The 23,589-nt window shown below is 42.3% G+C and overlaps 1 protein-coding gene across 1 annotated transcript in view; it reads right to left on the bottom strand.

Annotated features, from left to right (window-relative positions):
• NPHS1 (NPHS1 adhesion molecule, nephrin) overlaps positions 1-20,893 on the bottom strand; it is a gene marked incomplete at both ends in the record, with an annotated part of 35,319 nt that extends 14,426 nt beyond the window's left edge. Inside the window, 17 exons of the mRNA XM_083370112.1 lie at positions 55-195; positions 1,415-1,555; positions 2,021-2,193; positions 3,098-3,227; positions 4,058-4,229; positions 4,832-4,918; positions 7,331-7,455; positions 7,561-7,702; positions 7,927-8,084; positions 8,866-9,037; positions 10,874-10,992; positions 11,573-11,676; positions 12,265-12,346; positions 14,939-15,070; positions 16,970-17,092; positions 19,440-19,643; positions 20,833-20,893. Of these exons, the coding sequence (XP_083226238.1) occupies positions 55-195; positions 1,415-1,555; positions 2,021-2,193; positions 3,098-3,227; positions 4,058-4,229; positions 4,832-4,918; positions 7,331-7,455; positions 7,561-7,702; positions 7,927-8,084; positions 8,866-9,037; positions 10,874-10,992; positions 11,573-11,676; positions 12,265-12,346; positions 14,939-15,070; positions 16,970-17,092; positions 19,440-19,643; positions 20,833-20,893 (2,266 nt within the window). The remainder of the gene's footprint in view (positions 1-54; positions 196-1,414; positions 1,556-2,020; positions 2,194-3,097; positions 3,228-4,057; positions 4,230-4,831; positions 4,919-7,330; positions 7,456-7,560; positions 7,703-7,926; positions 8,085-8,865; positions 9,038-10,873; positions 10,993-11,572; positions 11,677-12,264; positions 12,347-14,938; positions 15,071-16,969; positions 17,093-19,439; positions 19,644-20,832) is intronic.
• Positions 20,894-23,589: the final 2,696 nt, after the last annotated feature.

Below are 23,589 nucleotides of genomic sequence, written 5' to 3'. Positions count from 1 at the left end.
TCTATATAGATGAGTGATGTCAGGGCATATGTTCCTCCAAATCTGTTAACTTACAGTGCACGTCTAGAGTGATGGTTGTTTCATTTTGTCCTTCTGCATTCTCACAGTGGATCCTGTATTGGCCGGCATCAGCTCGAGTCACATTCCAGATCTCCAGAGATCCACCATCCCGCAAGTGGTACCGGGGGGAACCCTCTACGACAGAGACAATCCATCACAAGTCAAGCTCCACAAAGAAACAAGCACTTGGAGCACCAAGGCGAAGAGGGGGGAGGGATTTCATGGGTCAAGCCAACCGTGATCAGGGATTCAATGTTCAAATGTTCCTTCTGCATCAGGTTTGCTCCCATCCTAATTCTTAATTCCACCCTGCAGTTAAGGAGAAACTTCCTAACAGTGAGAACAAATAACCAGTGGAACAGCTGGCCTACAGAGGTTGTAGGTGCTTCATCATTGGAGGTTTTTAAGAAAAGACTTGCCACTCACCTCTCTGAAATGATATGGGGTCTCCTACCTGAGCAGGGGGCTAGACTAGAAGACCCCTAAGGTCTCTTCCAGCTGTATTCTGATCTCTCACACAAAGGAGGGATTCCCCTACCTAGTCTCCATTGTTTAGTTTCAGTAAATATGAAGAACTTTGACACAGGGAGGGACAAGACAAAGAAAATCTAAGAGTAAGAAACCTGTCATTGAATACGTTTACAGTGCTTTATGGCAAAGATACACTAAATTGACACCTCAAGACCCCATCAGGTCTCCAAATGTTGGCTACCAGAAAGAGCTAATGTTAAATACAAGAACAGTACACTTGCATCAAATTAGTGTAACATACAAATTATATTAAATCAAATTTGGATTTTTCCCTATCCTGTCTGGTTGTTTCCCCTAGCCCAGCCTGGTTTTTTTTTGAGTTGTGTCCCAAAGGCAGTCCTACTCTATTATCTTAGTTCCTCCTGCATATTCTACCTTCACATCTTGATTTATCTCTGCAGATCTCTTTCCTTCTTCCTCTCCACCACTAATCTTGACTGTCTCAAGGTCCACTAGCTCTTTTTTAATGTCTCCACCCTTACACCTGATTCTTTTTCTTTTCCTTCCAATCCTTTCAAAATGTTTGAGACAAACCTTTCATCTGGAGTCCCCGCTGGAACTAAATCAAGGTTGTCATAAACAGAACTAAAAGCTTATTCTTCTCATTTGTTCCTGTTCCCAATGTCTCCTTCTCCCTCCATGGTCTCCCAGAAAGCCCAAGTAGATAGGACGTTAAACGCAGCTTGGCAATTAGCATGCACGTTTTTAAAAAGCAAAGAGCTATAGGAAATGGGAGAGTAAATTATTTTATAAAGTGCAGCAGGTACATCGACTCTGACCTTACCCAAGTTCTTTGGAATTCATCCCAAGGAGTGAGACCCACCTGTTAAGATCATCTCTCCAAGGAAGCTCCAGCGATAGGTAATCTCAGGAGGACTGGCAGAAACCAAAAGAGGCAACTGGGAAGACCCATGCTCCACAGCTTTCACTAGGTGGGTCTGCTCAGGGGAGAACTCTGGAGGAACTGTAGGAAAGAAATGAAGGCAGCCTTTTGGAAGCCAACCCATGGATGCTTAAATGTCAAAAGGGATGGAGCTAACCTAATCTCGGAGGGGAAGAATGTTGCATAAGGCAGGCACTATGGCAGAGAAGACTCTTCCTTAAGTCCCTAGCATGCAGCGTGCTTTGTCTGCCAGATCTAATGGAGTGGGCTGATGTAAGCCTGGAGATGTGCCCTCAGATAGCCCGCTTCCATGCCCCAGAGAGCTTTAAAGGTTAAAACCAGCACTTTGGATTGGACCCAGAAACAAACTGGCAACAGATGCAGGAGAGCAGAGGTGTAACATGTGCTGTTCTGGGACCGCACATTACTGCCTGCACTGCTGCATTCTGTTCCAGCTGAACAAATCAACTGAACAAAAAGCTTTGTTTTCAGAGCTGAACTTCCAACAACAAATAAACAGTAGTGAAGGGACGTTTCCATACTTACATAGGACCGTAAGCTGGTAGAAGGTATTCACACCTTCCGAGAGAACGGAGCTGTAGGCATAGCATTCCACCCTTTTCCCATGATCTGCAGATGACACCACCAGAGTCACCCTTTCTGAAGTGGAGAAACCTCCATATTCTGCATTCCTTTGCCCTAAATTAAGGCCATCCAGCCTGAAGGTGAGAACGCACGAAGATTATCGCAGCCAAACTTAAAAGTTTCTGACAGAGTCAAAAGATGAACCTCTCTATTCAGAGACAATCTACTGACATAGCTCAGCTGCAGGGGATAAGCAAGAGACAAGACCTGATGCCTTTATAGCCTCACTTGCAAGTTTTCTGACAGGCCTGTATCACGCTGCTGTCAGAAGCAGAAAGCAGATGAAGTTTGGGACTGATTCAGCTGCCCAGCTCTTATGTTGACATTACAGCCTAAGCCTGGGGAAGTCAGAAGCCTGATGGGTCAGGACTGAGGAACAATGGTGGAAATAGAAAGTGACAGCTGAAGAATGTTTCCGTATCAATTATTTGCAGCAAAGACGATCTAATTCTCCTTCTTGGATTTGTTGTTCTGATGACATTGTGGGAAGATACGTGACCCAAATTGGGTCCACAGTATGCAGCCAGCATCTGGCATATCTGAGAGGGGTCCTCAAATCTTAATCTGGAGAGGAGGCAAAAGCTTTCCCTCTAAAACCAAGCTTAATACGAGAGGACAGATTTTTGATTTGATGCAACCAAGGGTGTCCACAGGGTATGGTCAAGAAAGTCAAGATACAACTGCCAGGAGTTTGATTCCAACTCTGCCCACTGCCAGGAGTTTGATTCTCACCGGCTCAAGGTTGACTCAGCCTTCCATCCTTCCGAGGTCAGTAAAATGAGGACCCAGATCGTTGGGGGCAATAGGCTGACTCTGTAAACTTCTTAGAGAGGGCTATAAAGCACTGTGAAGCAGTATATGAGTCTAAGTGTTATTGTTATTTAAGGCAGTCTTGGCAGAAAGAGGCAAAACCTGCAAAGAAAATCAGACAACCCTCCGTGAACCTTGAAGAAGGCGGTCACTGGAAGAGTTACACACCTTTTTCCATCTTTGAGCCAAGTGAGATGAGCAGGAGGGTTGCTGCTGCCCGATTTGCAGGTTAGCGTCACCGATTGGCCACGTCTCACCTTTTCAACTGTCACTATAATGGTTGCATGCAGAGGCGGGACTATGGAAAGAAAGAGTATTTCAAATTCTCATTGTCACTCCTTACTCATCAGTTTCACATTCAGCTCCTATTTTTCCACTTACAGCAGACCGCACAACTCTTGGGGAGAAAATGCAATATACTGCTTGCTTACCTTATTTCAATTGATTGATATTTTGTATGTGAAAAATTGCATGGAGGTGTCCTTGGTGTTCTCTGAGCTTGGTTGTTTTCTTGCAAATGTTTCGTTACCCAAACTAGGTAACATCATCAGTGCTAGCGTAGCTCATTTCAACCCTGGGCTACAAATATTCTCCTTTATTGTTAGATAGCACGGAGGAAGAACGATTCCCTCGTCTAGTTTTCTCCATAACATGCTAGTTTTCAGTGCACAGCAGCCCACTTCTTCTGAACTCACCATGGATCTGCATCTGCTGATGTGTTTTCTTGACACATTGAACTACAAACTACAATTTTGTCTAGTGCAGGGTATTTCAACCTTGGCTACTTTAAAAGATGTATGGACTTCAACTCCCAGAATTCCCCAGCCAGCAAACCCTACATACCCTCACACTGATGATGTTACGGCAAACAGCCAATCTCAAAGAGCACTAAGAATTCCGTACCTATCTGTCCATCCATCTTTTTCTTTCTTTCTTTCTTTCTTTCTTTCTTTCTTTCTTTCTTTCTTTCTTTTTCTTTCTTTCTTTCTTTCTTTCTTTCTTTCTTTCTTTCTTTCTCTCTCTCTCTCTCCATCCCTCCACTCACTCTCTCATCACTTCCCTTTCTGTAAGTGTGTGTGTGTGTGTGTGTTTGTGCATGCGCACACTGTATGCTGAGTTTTAACTTACACTGGACCAGCAAACTGGTATATGCAGTGAGTGCAGGAGTCCTGGCAGGACTCATGGCATTGCAACGGTAGGTTGCCATGTTGTCACTGGGAGTAGTAGTGAAGACCAACTCCTTGGAAATAATATTCCCGGATGAGGCTAAAGATGTTCCTTCCCTTACTAACTTGATATCCTGTGGAAACAAGGCATATTATAGTAAGCAGAGTGGAAAGGTGCAATGCATTTTACAGTAAGCAGAGTGGAAAGGTAACAGTTAAGACACTCTTAACCTGACTCTCAGGTAGGCTCAGATCGAATAAACCAACTTGGGGGGGGGGGAAGGAAGAAGGAAAAACTCTACTGCCTGGACAAGGATGAGAGGGAGATTCCTCAATGTATCCTGTACCACGTCACATCATTTCCCAGGAGCTGAGTATTTAAGAGCTCTGGTTCAGAATACATTTATTGAAGTTACTGTGCATAACCAAAATTGTTTTGGACAGTGGAAATATGAGACTCTCAGTAACAGAACTGGAAGGCCGTCGATAGTCTGAGAAAGCTGCGCTCAAATTCAAATTTGGCATGATTGGAGGCAACAAAAGAAATTAAATGTATGGGGGGAGGGGTGTCACAAGAAACAATCAAAGGGGGTTTCTTAACAAGGAGGAGCACTGACATTGTCTCCCCTTCCCCCCCCCTCTACTACCAGACAACCAATCAGAATACAGGGGTCTCCTTCAAAGCCATATTTCGTCTCCAGCCCTGGCTATGTGTAACCCTGGATTTTTCACACACTTGCTTGCCCGAGCAATGCTTTGAAAGGCCAGTCTGATGAGATTGCTGCAGCTGTACTCGAATTCCTCCAGCAAGCGTGCACGTTACCTGCAAAATATGAAAATAAGCTTGTTTTAGGAAAACTGAATTCGTTTGTCGATGCTAATGCAAGCATTACCTCCAGAGAAAGTAGACCGGTGGGCTGCACCTTTAACCCTGATGCTAAATCAAGCCAGGCGTAAATGATGGATAAAGCTTAGATTGTGGAAGGTTGAGAAGGGCTGACCCGATAGTTACAGAACCCTTCCTCTGCCTGTAGTTTACAGGTAGTCCATAACTATGGCTCTTTAGCAACTGTTCAAAATGATGCTGAAAAAAGGTCACTTACAACTGCACCTCAGACTTATGACCAATACAGCGTCACCATGGTCACATGATCAAACTGGCAATTGGTATGCATTTACAACAGTTGCAGCATTCCCCCATTAAGCAAATACAACTTTTATTGTTATTAAGAGATACAGTTGAATATCAGTATTCATTACAGTTTTCTAATAGTATCCATGATGTCAGTTTAAAATATCTTTTCTAACCAAAACGTATCTTAATTGCATTTTGCACTCAATATCCATTAAGTCAGTCGGTATCCTATTTTTGCTTCTTTTTTTTCATTTTTAGTTTCCCATCCATATTCAAAATAACCCAATCATTTTTTCGTTTCCAAACAAGTTATATTTGGGCGACCAAAAGCTTCCCTTATTCAAACTTCTTAGCATTTTCTTATTTCCCTTTTCATGCCAAAATATGATATTCTGATTACCAATCTTATCTAATCAAAATAATATTTCTATTTCTAGCGATCTATTCTCAACCATATTCAAACATCTAATTTAATATAATATCCCCTCTAATAGGTCAAAGTTTTTTTTGTTTTTTTCAGTCTTACTCTAGCTTTCTTCCTTTTCCAACTAACTTTCCAAGTCAGTGGATTTGGATCATCAAATAATTCTTCCTCTATTTTTATTACCAGAAGAGAGGAGGTATTGGATTGTATCATATTGGATTTAGTCTGAAGAAGCTTATATGTGCCATGGAATTAGTAATGGACCCATTTAACACGTTGTCTGTTAAGCCCTTTTTTGTAAAAATAGAAAATTAATAAAATATTTATTTAAAAAAAAACAGTTGCAGTATTCCAATGTCATGTGAACAACATTTATGACTTTCCCAGGGAGCTTCCGACAAGAAAAGTCAATGGAGGAATCTGGATTCGCTTAATGACCATGATAAAAAAGATCATAAAATGAGTCACTTAACAAAGTTCCAGTTCCAATTGTGATTGTAAGTTGAGGACTACCTGTATTTTCTTCTGCTAGATTTTTTTTATCTAAGTCTGTCTCAAAGAAAAATGCCTGCAGGTGGAGGTGATAATAGGAAATAAGCTCCAGGCAAAGGAAAATCTGCAACTTTCACTCCTGGCCCTTTTTCAAATCGGGCACTCTGCTTTGCCTTAGACTGATTAGAGCTGACCTGAAATGTAAAAAGTGGGTCAATAATTGTCATTCTAGGTCTGATCTGGAGTACTTTACAGGAGATGGATTACCCAATCAACTCTGGAATGGAACAGCACACAAACATCACTTTAAGCCTTGGTTTGCTTCAAGCATGACTTGTTAAATGAGCCGGAGAAGCTCATTGCTCATTGGTCTAAACTGGTGCTTTTTCAAACTTGGCAACTTTGATGTGTGGATGTCAACTCCAGAATGCTGGCTGGGGAATTCTGGGAGTTGAAGTCCACATGCGGTATCTTAAAGTTGCCAAGTCTGAAAAACACTGGCATAAACTATAAACCATGGCTTACCAAAAGCAGTGGCTGAGTTGTATGCAACCGGAAAATCAGAGAGGACCACACCAGGCAAAGGTAGTGGGTTTTTTTTTCCAGGAAAGAGAAGTAGGTTCTTTTGGCAGTGGGGATGATATAGCTCAGAGGTCCCCAACCTTTTGGGCACCAGGGACTGGTTCCATGGAGAGAGGTTTTTCCATGGAACAGAGAGTGTGTGGTTTTGTGTGCTGCCTGCATCCTGTGGATGGGGGTTTGCTTGTTTGTGCGGACCTGTTGCTGGCATGCCACAGCCCGGTACTGGTCCACAGACTGGGGGTTGGGGACCCCTGGTTTAGCTTATATGGATGTATTTTGGAGACAGAGCTGAGCCAAAGTATGCATTTGACATGTTCTATAACCAGACTGAAAGACTAGAATCTTGTAAATCAAACTAACTGCATGAGATTCTGCTATCCTGAGTTGAAATCTTGGAAGGTTTTAAGTAAGAATGCCAAAATCTAGCAAGACGTGGTAGCTTGTCTGAAATTATAGAGAGGGCCTTATATATGCAAGGAATCCTTAGCGCAGATACCAAGAGGTTAAGATAGAGGGAAAGGAATTGGGGTATCTTCACTGAGGACCCTTACAGTGGTCTCATGGACCACCAAGGAGAGGAGGAGGTTAAAGTGTTTTTGTACCTTGTGCCACTCAAGATGAGGCAAAGGGTTCCCACCACTGGCAAAACAAATGAGTTTGATTTCAGTGCCAGCTCGAAAATATGTCTCCGGTGGAGGCACATTAAGCCAGATGTTCTGAGGTGGGTCTGGAGTAAAAAAAATAGGAAGAAAAAACAATTAGCAGGACAAAGGGAGGCTTAAAACACAACATAACCCTGCTGGTTCTTGTATATTCCCACCCTCATCCTTACATGTTACTCTGAGAGTAACAGAAGCACTCTTGGTGTACATGATGGCTTCGTTGAAGGCCTCACAGATCAGGGGCAGATCATTGTCCTCTCGGTATGCTATGTATGTCAGATTGGACTGAGTGACCATTCCTCCAAACTCTGCCTGCAAGAGGAAGGCAAAGTTTACTCAGTGATTATTATTTGCCAAGAAGGAGAAAAAGGTATCTATGTAGCCATTCTGCTGTTTGAGGGCCTCATTTCCAGCCAACACTGTCCTTGAACCATCCCAAGTTTTCTAGAAAAAAAATTGGCCTCCAGGTGAGTCAGATCTACCAAGGGAATCACTCCACCTGCCTCATGGACCTTCAGACTTTTGATATTACCTACCTCTGAAATGGCAGTTTCAGTAGCATTGAGCTCCCTCCATCCCAGCCACCAACGTAGCATCACAGGGGGATTGCTTGTGGAAGTGGAACAGGTCAGGAAGATCTCTTGGTTTTCTTCAGTGCTGCTGGAGCCTATGATTTTCACCTGCTCTGGAGGAACTACCATTCAGAAATATGGGAAGGAGAGAAAGAAGAAAACAATCGGTTGTTATGAGAGAGAAACCCCATGTTAAGAATGAAACTTGGGCAGCTGCGTGTCTCTTGGTTTCAACTTGCCATTAGAATAAGGGGGGGGGAGAGGTGTTGCTTTAGAATGGGTTAGATGGAGAAATGAAACCTCTACAATTCCGCTGAAGATGAAGAGCCTGAAACCTTTCCAAGAACACTGCAGAAGGTGTGGCGAGGGAGCAGATGGTTCCCAGAACAAAGTGAAATTGTTTACATGGACTACGTGAGAGAGTGGGAGTTTGGCTGGAGAAATTATTGTTTAATTCTATGAACTGGTGTCTGGGAACCTCAGAGTTAGTTTTGCTTCGACATTACCATGCCATGTATTCAATAAGCAATCAGATTTTCGGAAACGGATTGAACCTGGAGTTTTATTTGGATTCTTGAGCTGGATGTTGACACCCCAACTCTCTCCCACATCACAGGATGGACCTTTTCACAATGCCAAGTATATCTTTCTCCCCTACAAAAAGAGCAAAGCTGTTGCTTTTAAAATGACTGCTGGGGCACATCTTTAGAGTATATCTATCTCCTTGTTTGAACAACCACAGTTATAAGACTGCCTAATGCGTCGAGGAACCACCAGATCTATGCAGAAACAAAACATTGAAGAAGAAAAGCAGACATCAGTTATAAATTGGGGAAGAAGCCTTAGATACAGGCATAGGGAGAAGAAGGAACTGCATTGCTAAAGAAACTGGTTTACACTCACAGGTCACTTTCAGAACAATGCTGGACTGCAAAGGCAAAGATAAAACTTGGTTCAGGGCCTGACAGCTCACTACAGCCATGTTGTCATCTGGTGCGATTTTCAGGCTCAGGGAACTTTGGGATAATTGGTTGGCATCATTTGTCTCCCAATTCCTAGAGATGACTTCATCATTCTGAAAGGCAAAAGACCATCAGCTCAGATGCCCAACAAGGAATCTGAAGCCTCAAGGACAGGGGCGGGCCAATCAAAGAGCCTAGAAATAACACATTAGGATTTGTCGGTCCTACTTTGCAAGGGCCCATTAATAGTATGAAAGCATCCTCTGTTTGAAGAGCTATCCAGTCCAAGCTACCAATGTAGCTTATACATGGTCAGCAAACTGAGATAGTCAGTGGGGTTTGTTTGTTTTTTCCCCATGACAGGGAGATATGTTGACTTCTATTTACATTCATTTATCTCTGTACATTTACACATGGAAATGTTAAGCAAAGTAGCATTCCCTCTTTCTTTAATGATATGTAAATGCAACACTCTACAGAAGGAGAAGGCAAGGAAAGTGAAAGCCATTATTCCTTCCCCTCCCTTGTAACTCTGTCTATGTGCAGAGAAAAGGCAGATGAAGTAGCAAGACAGTGATGAAGCAAAGGAGGGATCAGCAGGCGTTGGAAGCAATGGTTTCCTGGCACAGGCTGGATCTTAGCTACATCAAACACCGTCCACAATGTCCATTCAAAGCCATCAGTACCTTGCTTGTCCTTCCTCTACAAGGATGTTTTCTCTCCACTAAAAGATGCTCGCCTCTTTCTCTTTTAGAAGCATTACAGGTTGTCATCAACTTACGTACTACTGTAACTGATCCTGCAATTTCAGCCATAAGTCATTGCAGATCATCATGGGACCGTACCGATTTTACAGCCCTTTTTGCAGCAGTCTTTAACTGAATGCCGCAACCACCCTGGTCATAAGTTGAACCCTTGTTCACTATGGGACATTTTTTCCCCCCAAGAAAAATGTCAGTTTCCAGAAGAAATATCATCAGTTGCAGTCACGGGATCACAGGACACTGAAAACAGCCATAAAGGCAGGTCAGCTGTGGAGTGCCCAAATTAGGTGCCCTGACTGCTGGAGTGGGGGGTGGGCTGGATGTCAGAAACTTCAAATCTGGATCATAAATCCCTTTTTGGGGGTGGGGCATAAATGAACATTCACTAAGCAGCCAGTTAGGAGTGAAGGACTATCCATACTGGCATTCAACAACTAAACTAAAGCAAGCTGCATACGCCCCTCCTTCTGAATTATCCCCCCTTGGGTGAATTTCCCAACAGAGGAAATGTGCCCCAAATAACTAGGTTTGTAAGACATATTTAAGTGAATCAATTAAAGACTTAGCCGCAGCTGCATTCTCACAATAGGCTAAGATTAGTTTTATTATTGGATAGTGTTTGGCACAATGGGAGAACCCAGAGAAATGTACAGTATGAACTTAGTAGGATTCAACATGCAAATACACAAAATGGACTTGCAAAGGCAATGAAACACGTTAAACACATTTTACGCACTCAGTCCTCGAGTCAAAAAAACCCCTGTAAATTGGAGGCATTACAAAAGAAGCCTTATGAAAACAATGGGCAACAATTTAAACCATTTGTAGACTAGTTATATAGGTAGGTGATTCATCCTAGCTCTGAATGCCATTGCTGCAAGACAATAACCATACTGGTTAACTCAACAGCCAGGTTAAGTATTTTATGCAAATCTAGCCACACACTAAGGAATTTAACTACATTAGATAAATTTAATTGCACCGGTTAAATTAAAATATTCGAATTTTGATGTGAACACAACAAAGCAAAATTCTTGCAACAAGGGGGGGGAGGCATGTCTGTCCTTATTATTCCCTGCCCCCACTTTACTGGGTTCCAGTCCAGAATTCTAAGCTGAGGGTTTTATTCACATAGCACCCCATTAATCCCAAACTTAAATACTTCATTAAACTGCTTCTGCTCACCTTCAGCCACTGCAACGTAGCAAGAGGATTCCCACTTGGAGAAATGCAAGACAGTTTCAGTTCCTTGTTTTTTACAACAGCTCCAGTGTAGCCCTTGATTACAGGCAGCTGAGGTGGGACTATCAAAAAAGGGGGGGAAAAAAAGAGCCACTGCTGCAAACAGTTTAGACACGGGGAGTTTGCGCTAAACTTGTGGAAGTTCTTAGCCTCTTGCCCTGATGTGTGCAGCGCCTTGTAACTTCGTCTGTATTCCAAGGATGAGGAACCTTTCATCCATTAGAACAGTGTTTCCCCAACCTTGGCAAATTTAAGACATGTGAACTTCAACTCCCAGAATTCCCCAGCCGGCTTGTTTTAAGAGAGGTCTCAAAAACCCATTCATTATCTCAGTGATGCCCTTGGTTGATCTTATCCATTGAGTTTCCTTAGATGGCATTCCTGGTTCCCATCCCTTTCTTCATTACATACACTCTGGGTGATTTCTCTCCTTTCCGTCTCCTCCTTCCATCCTCCTCCTCCTCCTCCTCCTCCTCCTCCTCCTCCTCCTCCTCCTCCTCCTTTTTCTCTCCCCAGCCCACTTCCTTTTGTGTTTTTTTATTAACACTGTAATAAGAGTTGCCTTGAGCACTTGTGCCGTTATTTTGATGACACTTCCTTAATCCTGGGAAAATGCCTGACAAAGCATTCCAAACAACTTACACAGGATGTTCATCGTGAAGCTGACAGTGACTGGTATTAAAGTCACTATGTTAGCAGCTCTGCAGGTCAGCAGTTCCTTGTTGTCTGAACTCTGAGGGGTGAACCTGGAAGAAAACATAAAAAAAATAGTTGTGGGGTGTCAAGCCCATGAAGCTGGGAAAGATCAAGAACCTACAGAGATTTCAGTAAAGGGTCTTTAGTGTTAGATTAGAGGCAAATACAGAATCTTGGTAACTGGTTTTGGAATTTCCCGGCCTCCTTTATAGTGGGTAAATTAAAGCAGAAACATTTTGAATGATTTGTAATGCTTCTTCCCAGGTTTCTCACTACCTGGACTGAGTTGAAATGAGCTAAACCACCAATGGCCTCATCTTTTATCTCCTTTGCTTTCCTTTACAATCCTACAACTTTGCAACTCTACAACTTCTCACGAGGGAGCCTTTCAACATTAGTATGGCAAGAGTAGATCTGAACTGGTGTGTTCTGACTAGGACTTTTCAGACAACCCTTTCCTTTAAACATCTTATTTCCATTTTGCAAAAACGTCAATTGGGGATCAGGCATTGCCTTGATGAAGACCTGTCACAGCAAGCATGCGGTACAGGTTTATGTCTTCTGGCTCTTAAAAACCTGAAATATCACCAATCAGGTTAGGAAAACTAAGAACCGTAATCTCCTTGGGACCCTGTTACCTCAGCATGGCCTCAGTGCTGAAGAGTTTGGCTGCAGAGCCAGGTTGGATAGTAGATGTCACATCTGCCAGTTCTTTGTCAGCTGTATTAAAAAAAGGAAAATAGATAATAAGACTCCAGATTACATACATTAATGGCTACAGAAGTGTGACTACAGCTTCTGTTAGCCTGGTGCCGTCCAGATTTTTTAGAGCAGAGGTCTTCAAACTTGGCCCTTTTATGACTTGTGGACTTCAACTTCCAGAATTCCTCAGCCCCATGCTGGCTCAGGAATTCTGGGAGTTGAAGTCCACAAGTCATAAAAGGGCCAAGTTTGAAGACCCCTGTTCTAGAGTAACTCCTATAATTCTTAGGAAGCTGATATGATGGTCATTCAGGCCATTTCCTGATTGGTCATTTCATCTGTAAAGAAGGAATTCAAAAAGAAGGTTTGAACATTCTACATAGAAACATCTGTTGTCAGTTTTAAATAAGGATAGAGAAACCAAGTATCATATTAAATATCAAACTTAGAAAACAGAATTGTTACATTCATGTAATGTGCAATGCCCAATTAAATGTTTTGGCTTCACATGATGTTCAATGTTACTATAACGAAGACAATGATTGAGTTCCCACAACACTTTGTTGTATAATCACCCAGTCACTTCCAACTTTTTGTGACCTGATGGACATAATTTCTCCAGAATTAGCTATTGTTTCTTTGAGTCCTTGTAAGCACCTGCTTGCGTCATCAGAAATACCTTGTTTTTCTATTAGTCTCTTTTATCAATTGCCTTTGATTTTTCCAAGATCAGAGTCTTCCCCAATGACTCATTTGATGTCCAAAATATCTAAACTGTATCTTCATAATTAACACATCTAGTGATACACTGGGTTTTACTTCATCTAGTGTTCAATTATTTCTCTGAAGATGTTGAGCCACAAGTAATCCAACCTCATTTTAATATAATCCACATATTAGATGAAGTGAGCCAGAGAATATGAGTGAAAGAGAAGAGGGTGGAAATATTTGTAGATGGAGTTAGCTAAAATTGGAAAGACAGCCATGGGTAAATTGCCTCTGTGGCTTTGTGAGATGTCTTGTGCCTTGCAATCCTTCTTTGCCTCTGTTTATTTGGCCTGTACAAGACAGCTTTGATTCATCTTGGTGCAGCATTTTCCATGGTAAAGGCAATGCAAGTCTCTCCATAGGGGCACAAAGGCAATGCATTTGCCTCAATAAGATAATTTATGTTGTCTCAGAGCCTCAACAGGCAGCTCCAAATTATTGGAACAGTCAGAGGTTTCTTTCAATGCTTCCAGTAGCTGGCCTGGTCCTGCTGGCAGCAGCCAAAAAAGCTAATACAGTCCTGGGTTGTATAAACAGAGGCATAGAATCAAGATCACGCGAAGTATTAGTACTACTCTATAAAACCTTAGTGAGACCACACCTGGAATACTGCAACCAATTTTGGTCATCGCACTACAAAAAAGATGTTGAGGCTTTGGAAAAAGTTCAGAGAAGAGCAATTAAGATAATCAAAGGCCTGGAGACTAAAATATATGAAGAATGGCTGCTGGATTTGGGTTTGGCTAGTCTAGAGAAAAGAAGAACTAGGGGTGACATGATAGCAGTATTCCAGTATTTGAGGGGCTGCCACAAAGAAGAGGGAGTCAACTTATTCTCCAAAGCACCAGAAGGCAAGACAAGAAACAATTAATGGAAACTAATCAAGGAGAGAAGCAACTTGGAATTAATGAGAAACATCCTAACAGTGAGGACAATTAACCAGTGGAACAGCTTGCCTTCTTCAGAGGTTGTGGGCACTTCATCACTGGAGATTTTAAAGGAGACTGGACAGCCACCTGTCTGGAATGGTATAGGGTCTCCTGCATGAGCAGGGGGCTGGACTAGAAGATCTCCAAGGCCCCTTCCAGCTTATTCTATTCTATTCTATTCTATTCTATTCTACTCTACTCTACTCTACTCTACTCTACTCTACTCTACTCTACTCTACTCTACTCTACTCTACTCTACTCTACTCCATTCCATTTTCTATTCTATTCTATTCTATTCTATTCTATTCTGTTCTGTTCTGTTCTGTTCTGTTCTATTCTATTCTATTCTATTCTAGCATCCATCAACTGGAACTGATGAAAGAGGAAGTCAGAGAATCAACCCAATTTCTGTTAGAAGCAAGGGGTTGCATCGTTTTGCAAAGTCGTTTCCAGGGGCTGTTTAGCTCCTGGCTTCTCAGAATGAAGCATCTTCTGCTTGTGTTCTGCTAATGTGTACAAGATACAGCGATGTCTAAGGAAAACATTAAGAGGATCCCTTGTCAACATTCAGTGGAATTAGATCTCCAGTTTGTTCATTGGTGGCAAAGTGTTACCTCAGGCTTTGAATCCACAAATGACGGCTTGCAGCATGACTTTCCCCAGTAGCAATTTCTGCCAAGTAACTATGAATTGCTGTATCTGTCTTGAACTTCTCACCCCACACCGACACAGCAGGTTCCCTTGTGTTTTGCACAAAAAGCCCATGAAAAATTTACTGATGCTTGGTAACTTCTGCAAGATCTGCAATTCCTACTGGCTATGAAAGAATTTATATAGCTGCTGACATGAATTAAAAAAAAAGCAAGGCGAGGGAAGAGAAATGGTCGCTGGGATGCTCAAGCTATGGGCTCACCTTTGCAAAAAGTGATCTTAGCTGGTGGTCGAGCATCCTTCACTTGGCAGTGCAGGGTGTATTCGGTGCCAGCAATCCAAGTCACCATGCTGTTAGCCTCGTACTCTACAAAGAGTGGCCTTTTGGGGGGAACTGCAAGGAAAAGAAGCAAAGTGAAGGATTATTTAAAAATTCTGTTTTCGTTTTTATTTTATTTTTTGTGGTACAGGTAGTCCTTGACTTTTGATCATAAATGGGACGGGAATTTCCATTGCTAAGTAAGGTGGCAGTTCAGTAAGTCATACCCAATTGCGCCACCTTTTTGCCACAGTTGTTAAATGAATCGCTGCGCTTGTTAAGTAAATCATGCAGTCAGTACGCAAATCTGGCTTCTCCCAGTTGACTTTGCTTGTTGGTAACTGGCCAGGAAGGTTAGGAACGGTGAATTTAACCCTAACCCTGGGATGCTGTATCTGTCATAAATACAGGCACTTAAAATTTGATCACATGACCATGGGGATGGTACGCCTGTTATAAGTGCAAACACAGCTCATAAGTCATTTTTTTCCCCAGGGGCATTGTAACTTTGAACAGTTTCTAAATGAACAGTTGCAAGCTGTAGTCTCCCTGTATGGTATCTTTGAAACTTGAACTTTTCTAGCGTATCTTGTGAATTTCTAGCAGGATTAGATTGGGGGGGAAAAAAAGGTTTTCTGCCCAATTTCTGTGGGCATTCCTACAAAATCACATTCATGTAGAAACACAGAAGAGTGAATAAAGGTTAAATTAGGTTAGGTTAGATTATATTAAAGCAGAGACACGCAATCTTTTGGCAGTTGCAGTTGCACATTTTAAATCACTCCTTTTGGCAGCAAAGGCACAACAATGAGCTAACGTTTGGAATTGTTCCACCTAAAGAGTAGGTGAGCGTAATGTGGATACGTGTGTGAAGCCCATCAGAAACTTCACGTCTACTTTATTTGTCTCCTACCCAAAACGGGTGTGTGATGTCATCCTACTGGACTCTGGGCAATTAAAAAAGAAAAGTTTGCCTGCAGACTATTGATTGCTCATTCTGAGTAGGGCTTCTCAGCTTAACATCCTTTACTCATCTAAAAATATCCTTCCAATTAATGATGCAGAAGATTTGAATATTTTCTGGAGGAGATTGAGAAGGAGAAGGTGATATATTGAACTGTCCATTGTACTGAACTGATTTCTGTTGAATCCTGGAAGAGGACACTGTAATGCTAATTGAAATAGGAGAGCAAGGACATCAAAGCTCCTTAGATGCCGTCTGATTGCCCTCTGATTGCTGGACAGACATATCCACTCATTGAATTAACCAATATCTTGGCTTCTCATGACATTGAATGATCCATAAATTAACCAAATGTCTTGCACAACACAAAAAAACTAATCTAAGTTAAAATGAACCAAGCATAGTATGTATCATGTTACCCCAAAAGTAAGGCCTACCCCCCAAAATAAGCCCTAGTTTTGGGGTGAGGCACACACTTAAAAATCAAGCATCCACTTACCTTGCAGCCAGGCCTCTCCTCACTGGCCCAGCTCTTCCTCTGCAACATCTTCTACAGCCAAGTCTGCATTTCTCAGTCACAGTCCTTTCCTGAAGACCTCTGCAGTTGAGAACTGAGCTATGGATTGAATCCATAGCTCAGTACTCGACTGCAGAGGCCTTCTGGAAAGGCCTGACGGTGAAATTCAGCTGCAGAATGAAGCTGCTCCTTTGGCCCCAGAAGGAGTTGACCTGCTGGGCGGGGCTGTCGGTGTAGGAGGTAAGACATCCCCTGAAAATAAGACCTGGTGCCTCTTTTGGAGGCAAAAAAAAAATAAGACCCGGTCTTATTTTCGGAGAAACACGGTAGTGCAATGCACTCCACTAGATTTGTAACTGATCTGGTTAAGCACATCGTTCTGAGTAGAAATTATTGTGCTTTCTCTTTATCTCTCAAATTAACACTGATTCGTATAATCAAGAGTTGAATTCTAGAGATCTTTCTAATGCAGTGTGACTCCAGCTATACTTACCAAGCACTGACAGTTGCACTCTACGGGAAATTATGCCAGTGCTTTTCTCTGTGGGTCCAACCTGGCATTCATACAAGGCATCATCTTCCAATTGGCTGTTTATTACTTGCAGGTTATATATCCCTAAAGCAAGAGGATGCAAGCAAAAAGGTAGGTGCCTTTAATTCATATTAGTTATACTCATGAGTTATACCCAGGGCTTTTTTTCTCATAGAACGCTCAGAACGGAGTTCCTGCACCTTTTTTGGATGGAACCTTGTAGGGTAGGCAAGGTGGGTTGTATGACATGTGTGAGTTCCGGCACCTTTTTCTTTTACAAAAAAAGCCCTGGTTATACCATAGCATAATTCTGCCCACTCAGGTTTGGGGCAGGTTCCTTTCCAATCACAGCAGGGCATCATCCTTCTACCTCATCTTACTATGAAGTAAATGTGTTAAAACATATCTAAAATGGGAGGTATGGGGCCTAAGAACATTAGCCATGTCTGTAAAATAATGGATTGCATTACTGGGACTCATTTTCTCAGCTCGAAAGCAAATCGACCAATTATTTTCCAGAGTTCATAACTTCTGAGTAAAGATTAGGAAAGTCTTCCCAACCTTTTCTCGCTCCCCCATCTGTCTTCTATGAAGTTCTTTTCACCAAAGTAATGTGTGACTGGGCAAAGATTGCGGTACAAAAACCTTCAAGCCAGGGCTCTCTGCAGGGAAAGTCAAGAAAGTCAGGAAGATGGCTCTGACTGCTCGATCAAAGCCAACCTAGTATGACTTGAGAACAGCACTTCTGAATGGCGTTATCATTCTTGTCTAGTATAATCGGAGGATCCCCAAATGGTTTGCATGTTGCTTAGAGAGAGAAGAACTTTCGTGTGGCCCGTAAGCACAATGTCAGAATAGGGCTCTTTTTTAGGTTGCCTTGATTAATTGCATTGGGCTGCCCCCCCCCCAGAACTTAGTTACTCATAACTGCTGCCGTAGTTGGTGGCCCAATTAAGCAATGATTAAGAGGACTCTGAGGAGCGCAGCAAAGCTTTCGATAGGTCGCAAATGGCCTCCAGGATTAGGGTTGTGCACACTAGTCAAGTAAAAATCTGTCAAGTGTATCCCATATGACCCATGCTCAAAGGTTCACAAGTTTAAAATAAATAAAAATGTATACTAAAGTGAACTTTTAGAAAAAGGAAACACAAAACACAAAATATAAAAAGTTACAACAGCCCCCCCCCCCCTCAAATCATAAAAGGTCATCAATGTAGCTGAGAACAGGCTCTGTTGGTGATGGATGGCACGTAGGGAAGATATTGGGAGACTGACTGCTAAAGTAATGGTCAGATAAGGGACAGCACAGCCCACAATTGAATATTGGGTGGGGCAATAGCACTATTGTACATAGTAATGCTTTACCTATAAATGACTTTTTTTTAACCTTTAATCGTAATGCAACGCATGCGAACAGCCACTTAAAACTTAATGTAAGCCGCTCTAAATTCAATTGTAACAGAGTTGTCAAAGTCTGGAATACCTGATTCAGTTGTCTCAGCCATTAACTTTCAGTTTTAATTCTGACTTAACTTCTCTGGACTTGACTCCATATTTAAGAGATCCTTAAGGGAACATGCACAGGTGCAAATGCACCTATCACCCCTGTCACATTTTAATTTTGTTATTTTACTTGCTCAGATTTGTAATTTTTGCTCGACGCATGTTAAATAAAAAATAAAAATAAAAGAGACACAGAAAGAACTCTCCCTAGTGGTAATTGCTTTAGGCACAAAAAATGGAAGGACACTTCAATTTCCACAAAGGATGAATGGCTGCAAAAGTTGATGGAGTCAGCAGAAATGACCAAATTGACTGCTCTGACACAAGGACACAATTAACTTTGTTTCCGCTTGGAAATCACTTTTGGACTTTGTGCTTGAGGGGGAAAGAAAATGAAACTTTAATTTGGATTTTGCCAATTAGATAGGTTTGTTGTTATAGAAATGGCTAGTATATATTATTACATAAAAGTAACAAGTTGAGGTTTGATACTATTACCTTATTCTACTGCACAAAAAGAAGTTGGAAGTCATCGCCTTTTCTTTCTTTATTCCCTTTGCCCTGCACTTTTCTCTTCCCTTTTCACTTTCCCTTCCTTTTCTTTTATAGTTTTGTATTTTATATGAACTAATAATTTTAGAAATACAAAAAATAAAAATAAACAAAAGAACCCTTCCTAGTGGTAAAGGAGATTGGGGGGAAGGAGTGGCGGGTGGCCGGGGAGATTTGTAGTTTCCAACTTTCAAGATCCTCTCAATGTAGATATATAATAAAGTACAAGTAGAGCATCTGATTGTGATTCCAATCTGGTTTAGCCTAAAAACTCAACACTGTCCCAGTCTGGGTGTCCAGTCTCCAGCACCAAAACCTTTCCAGCTTAGCTGGAACTTTTCTTTGAAACCAGTTTGTATTTCTCCAAAGATCTCACCTTTGCTAGCCTCACCCATCATGCTGTAACGGGGGAACGGAGGGATGCTCCAGTTGGGGCCCAGTAAAAGCCCGTCCTTCACCCATTGCACAATGCCAGAGGGGTTCTCCACCTCACACTCCAGCAGAGCTGTCTCCCCTTCGAAAATGGTGACGTTCTCTGGCTCCAGATGGAAATCCTGCTGAAGCATCTCTGCTTGGAAACCTACCAAGGCCCAAAACGTGGATGAATCGGCTGCTCATTCAAAGTCAGCCAGTTCTGTTCCAAGCTCTACACAAACTGCGTAAGAATGTCTAATTTGGAAAAGCTGACAGTCTGCTTAGAGAGAAAGAAGGAGAAAATTGGAAGACAGGGGAAAACCTACAGTCAAAAATTATCCCTTTGGTCTGACAACTATCTCACACTTCTACCTGCTACTATCTGATCTGCGGGAGAAAGATTAAAAAAAAATCGCAGACAGGCAGACACACTTGCCCAATGCAGATTTACATTTTGCTCCTTTGCTTATCATTTGAAATAATATTATCTGCCATAGGGACTCACAGTGATAGCCAGTTTGATGTTATGATTAAAGGAAATGGACTAGATCAGTGGTGGCGAAACTTTTGGAGACCGAGTGCCCAAACTGCAACCCAAAACCCACTTATGTATCGTCGGGTGCCAGGTGGGCGTGGCCCACTGGGTGGGCGTGGCCCACTGGGTGGGCGTGGCTGCGGTAGTAACGGAAGACTGGGTGGGACTAAAAAGTTCAATCAATCAATTTCAACTTTGCAAGATTTTTTTTTCCGTGAGAAGTTGAAATTGATTGATTGATTGAACCTTTTTTTTTTTTGCACACGGCCGCAGGGGCCTAAAGCAAAAAGATTTTATAAAACCCAGCTGAAGGCCTAGGACTGGGGTGATGGCACGCGTGCCCACAGAGAGGGCTCTGCATGCCACCAGTGGCACGCATGCCATAGATTTGCCACCACAGGACTAGATTAAGTGGGACACTGTGAGTTCTAGTTCCACATTAGGCACAAGGCCAACTGGGTGACCTTGGGCCAGTCCCCCTCTCTTAGCCCTAGGAAGAAGGTGAAGCAAACCACCTGTGAAAATATCACAGAATAAACTAACTGCATGTATTTGTCACAGCTGTACATTTATATATAAGGGGGAATAAATGCTTCCCAGGGCTTTTTTTTCTCATAGAACACTCAGAATGGAGTTCCGGAACCTTTTTTGGATGGAACCTTGTAGGGTAGGCATGGTGGGTTGTATGACATGTGTGAGTTCCGGCACCTTTTTCTTTTACAAAAAAAGCACTGATGCTTCCTATATGTCTCTTGTTGGGACCAAAACATAGAATAGCATCCCATCCTTCTGCTGGGTTCTTTTTGCTGAATGTTCTCACCTTTGTTCACATCCAGGATAAAGCCGAGAATCAGGGGTACAAGCAAGCCACAATATGCCATTCCCACTTGCTGATGCTCTGGAAGTTAAGAAACCAGGAGTGCCAGATGTTACAATCCTGCAAACAGTTGACCGAGCAAATGGTGGACACGAAAGCGGTTAGCATCTTCTGTGTTCACAGAAGATACTTTTCAAGATATGTGCAATATATAGAAGAACCAATTAACTGGATTTCACTTGATACATGAGATACAGAGAAAGACACAGAGAGATCCTCAAAGTTAACACCAATCTCAGTCTCCTGTGAATGAAGCTGCTGAGTCTTTAAGTAACCTAGCTGAGTTTGTTGTATAAAAAACACTTTCTGAGTGGGGGAAATGCCTCTGTGTTGTAATTATCCCACAGAAATCACTCCGAACAATGGCGTTCTGCGCCGCTCTTATTTTTGATGTAATTGTTATTAATAATAAGATCAGGTACATCCAAGATTGCAAAGCAAATACGCTTCCCAGAGTGAGTCTGTCTGTCTGTCTGTCTTTCTCATTAAAAGCACCTGATTAAATCTGAATAAATTGACAGACACTTCTACTGCAGGCTTCTGGAGAGCATTGGCCTGTGATTCTCAAATTATTCCTTTGTTTCTTTCAGAAATGACAAGCGCACTGAGCAGTGGGAAGGGTGTAAACCAGAAGGAATGCAGAAGGTTAGAATCTATTATAAGTTCACGTTGTCCAGAGTGAAGAGCAAATGAATCTTTACCCTGTTTTAAGAACTGTATTGTCAGCTTTTTTCCCCCACTCTGCTCTTGAGTCTTAAACAGCTGTCTCATCCACAGAGACTTGGGGTAGTCAAGCTGCAGTGTCAAAAACACTAAAAAAAAAAAGCCCTACCGAGCACAATGGAGCTAACTTCAGGTTATTACATTTATTTAAAACTGTGCATTAGATTATTATTTATTTTTATTCTGGGAGGAGGGGTAAACACTTCATCTGCTAGTTTCCTCTGGATAATTCTTTACCAGAAGCAGAAGGCAAGCTGATGAGAAAGAAAAAACGCAGTTCTGTCTACAATTGCCCTTGAACTCTCCATATTTAAAACTGTGCAGTAGGCTTTCATTTAGCCCCAAGCTAGGGAGGAAAAGAATGCCTCTGCAAGGTTTGTAGCTGACCTGGTTAAGTGTGTTGCATGACAACACAGCCTCTGATTCAGCGGACAGAACTAGAGTTACAGTTCAGAGGAGAAGAAAGACTACACACAATTTTAAAAAGGAAAATATCAGCTGAAAATCATAATATATAATATACTCTAGGTAAAGGTAAAGGTTCCCCCGCACATGAGTGCTAGTCATTTCCAACTCTTGGGGCTGGTGCTCATCTCCGTTTCAAAGCCAAAGAGCCAGCACTTGTCCGAGGACGTCTCCATGGTCATGTGGCCGGCATGACTAGACGCCAAAGGCGCACGGAGCGCTGTTACCTTCCCACCGTAGTGGTCCCTATTTTTCTACTTGCATTTTTATGTGCTTTCGAACTGCTAGGTTGGCAGAAGCTGGGACGAGTAACTCACTCTGTTAAGCGACACTCAGGATTTGACCCGCCAAACTGCTGACCTTCTGATCGACAAGCTCAGCGTCCTAACCCACTCAGCCACCACGTCCCCTTAATATACTCTAGCCTTCCCCAAACTTGTGCCTTTCAAGGGCTTGCCCTACAGCCCCCAGAAATTTGGCCGTGTCGGCTGAAAATTCTTCATAACTAGGCAAACACATCTGGAGAGCAGGTAAAGTAGGAAAGAAATTGGGGATTTTTTTTTTGTCTTTCTCCAATTTTCCAAGAATGGCCATCTGGAATCTTATGAACATGGGAGATTTCTATACATAATGGATATTTAAGCAGGAATCTGTTTTTTGAGCATGGAACTGTCATGGGCCTGAGTCCAACCTTCCTGATCCATCTTAGACCTCAACTTTGTTTCTTCATAATCTTTCCAGGTGAAGAAGCCTCCATAGAAAGCATGGAAGAATGAAGCTACTGCAAAGCTAGGGTGGCTAAACTGATACATGAAGGGGAGTACAGGACAGAGAAAGATTACTTGCTGCAAGAAATGTAGTGGTAGAACATCCCCATCCTGGCTTCTGTTTCAGCTTAAAGATTCTGGCAGGGGAAAGGTTGGTATCTCCCCCACCATTGAGAAGTTTCTCCAGCTCAAGTCAACTTCTGTTAACTTAGGCCCAATAAAACTAGCACTGGCTTTTTATGTAGCTGTCTTCAGAGATTTGAAGAGAGTTCTGTTTCTCCTTTTGAGGTTCTTTGGAAGCACCATCCCAGCCTTCCCTCATTCTTACCTTCTTCAGTGTGTTAGATGCCGCAAATGATTGTTCACGGTCTCTCCTCCAGAAGTGGGACTGCCAAGTCAGTGAGATGGCTGGCATTCCACTCCTGTCCCTCCTCCACATAACTGTGCTGTATGGTCTGCCCACTTCTAGGCCTTCCAAGGCTGTAAGGAAATTTTAAAAAAAAAATAAGAGATCCACCTACACCCTGATAGAAACTTTGTCTTGGCTGGAGCTGTTGAATTTATCACAGCTCTTCAACCTAAAATAATTGTCAACCAGTTCTTTTTACTTGCATCTCCTCCTCCTCCTCCTCCTCCTCCTCCTCCCCCTCCTCTTCCTTCTGCATCACCACCATGACCATTATTTTTAATTTTGTTTTCTTTTGAATATCCTTGGACATTTCAAATTGGGATGATCAGTTCTGCA

This window comes from Vipera ursinii, assembly GCF_947247035.1.
Source record: "Vipera ursinii genome assembly, chromosome: 9".
Taxonomy (NCBI): Eukaryota; Metazoa; Chordata; class Lepidosauria; order Squamata; family Viperidae; genus Vipera; species Vipera ursinii.
The sequence above is the reverse complement of the archived record's forward strand: the minus strand, read 5'-3'. Positions and strand labels throughout refer to the sequence as shown.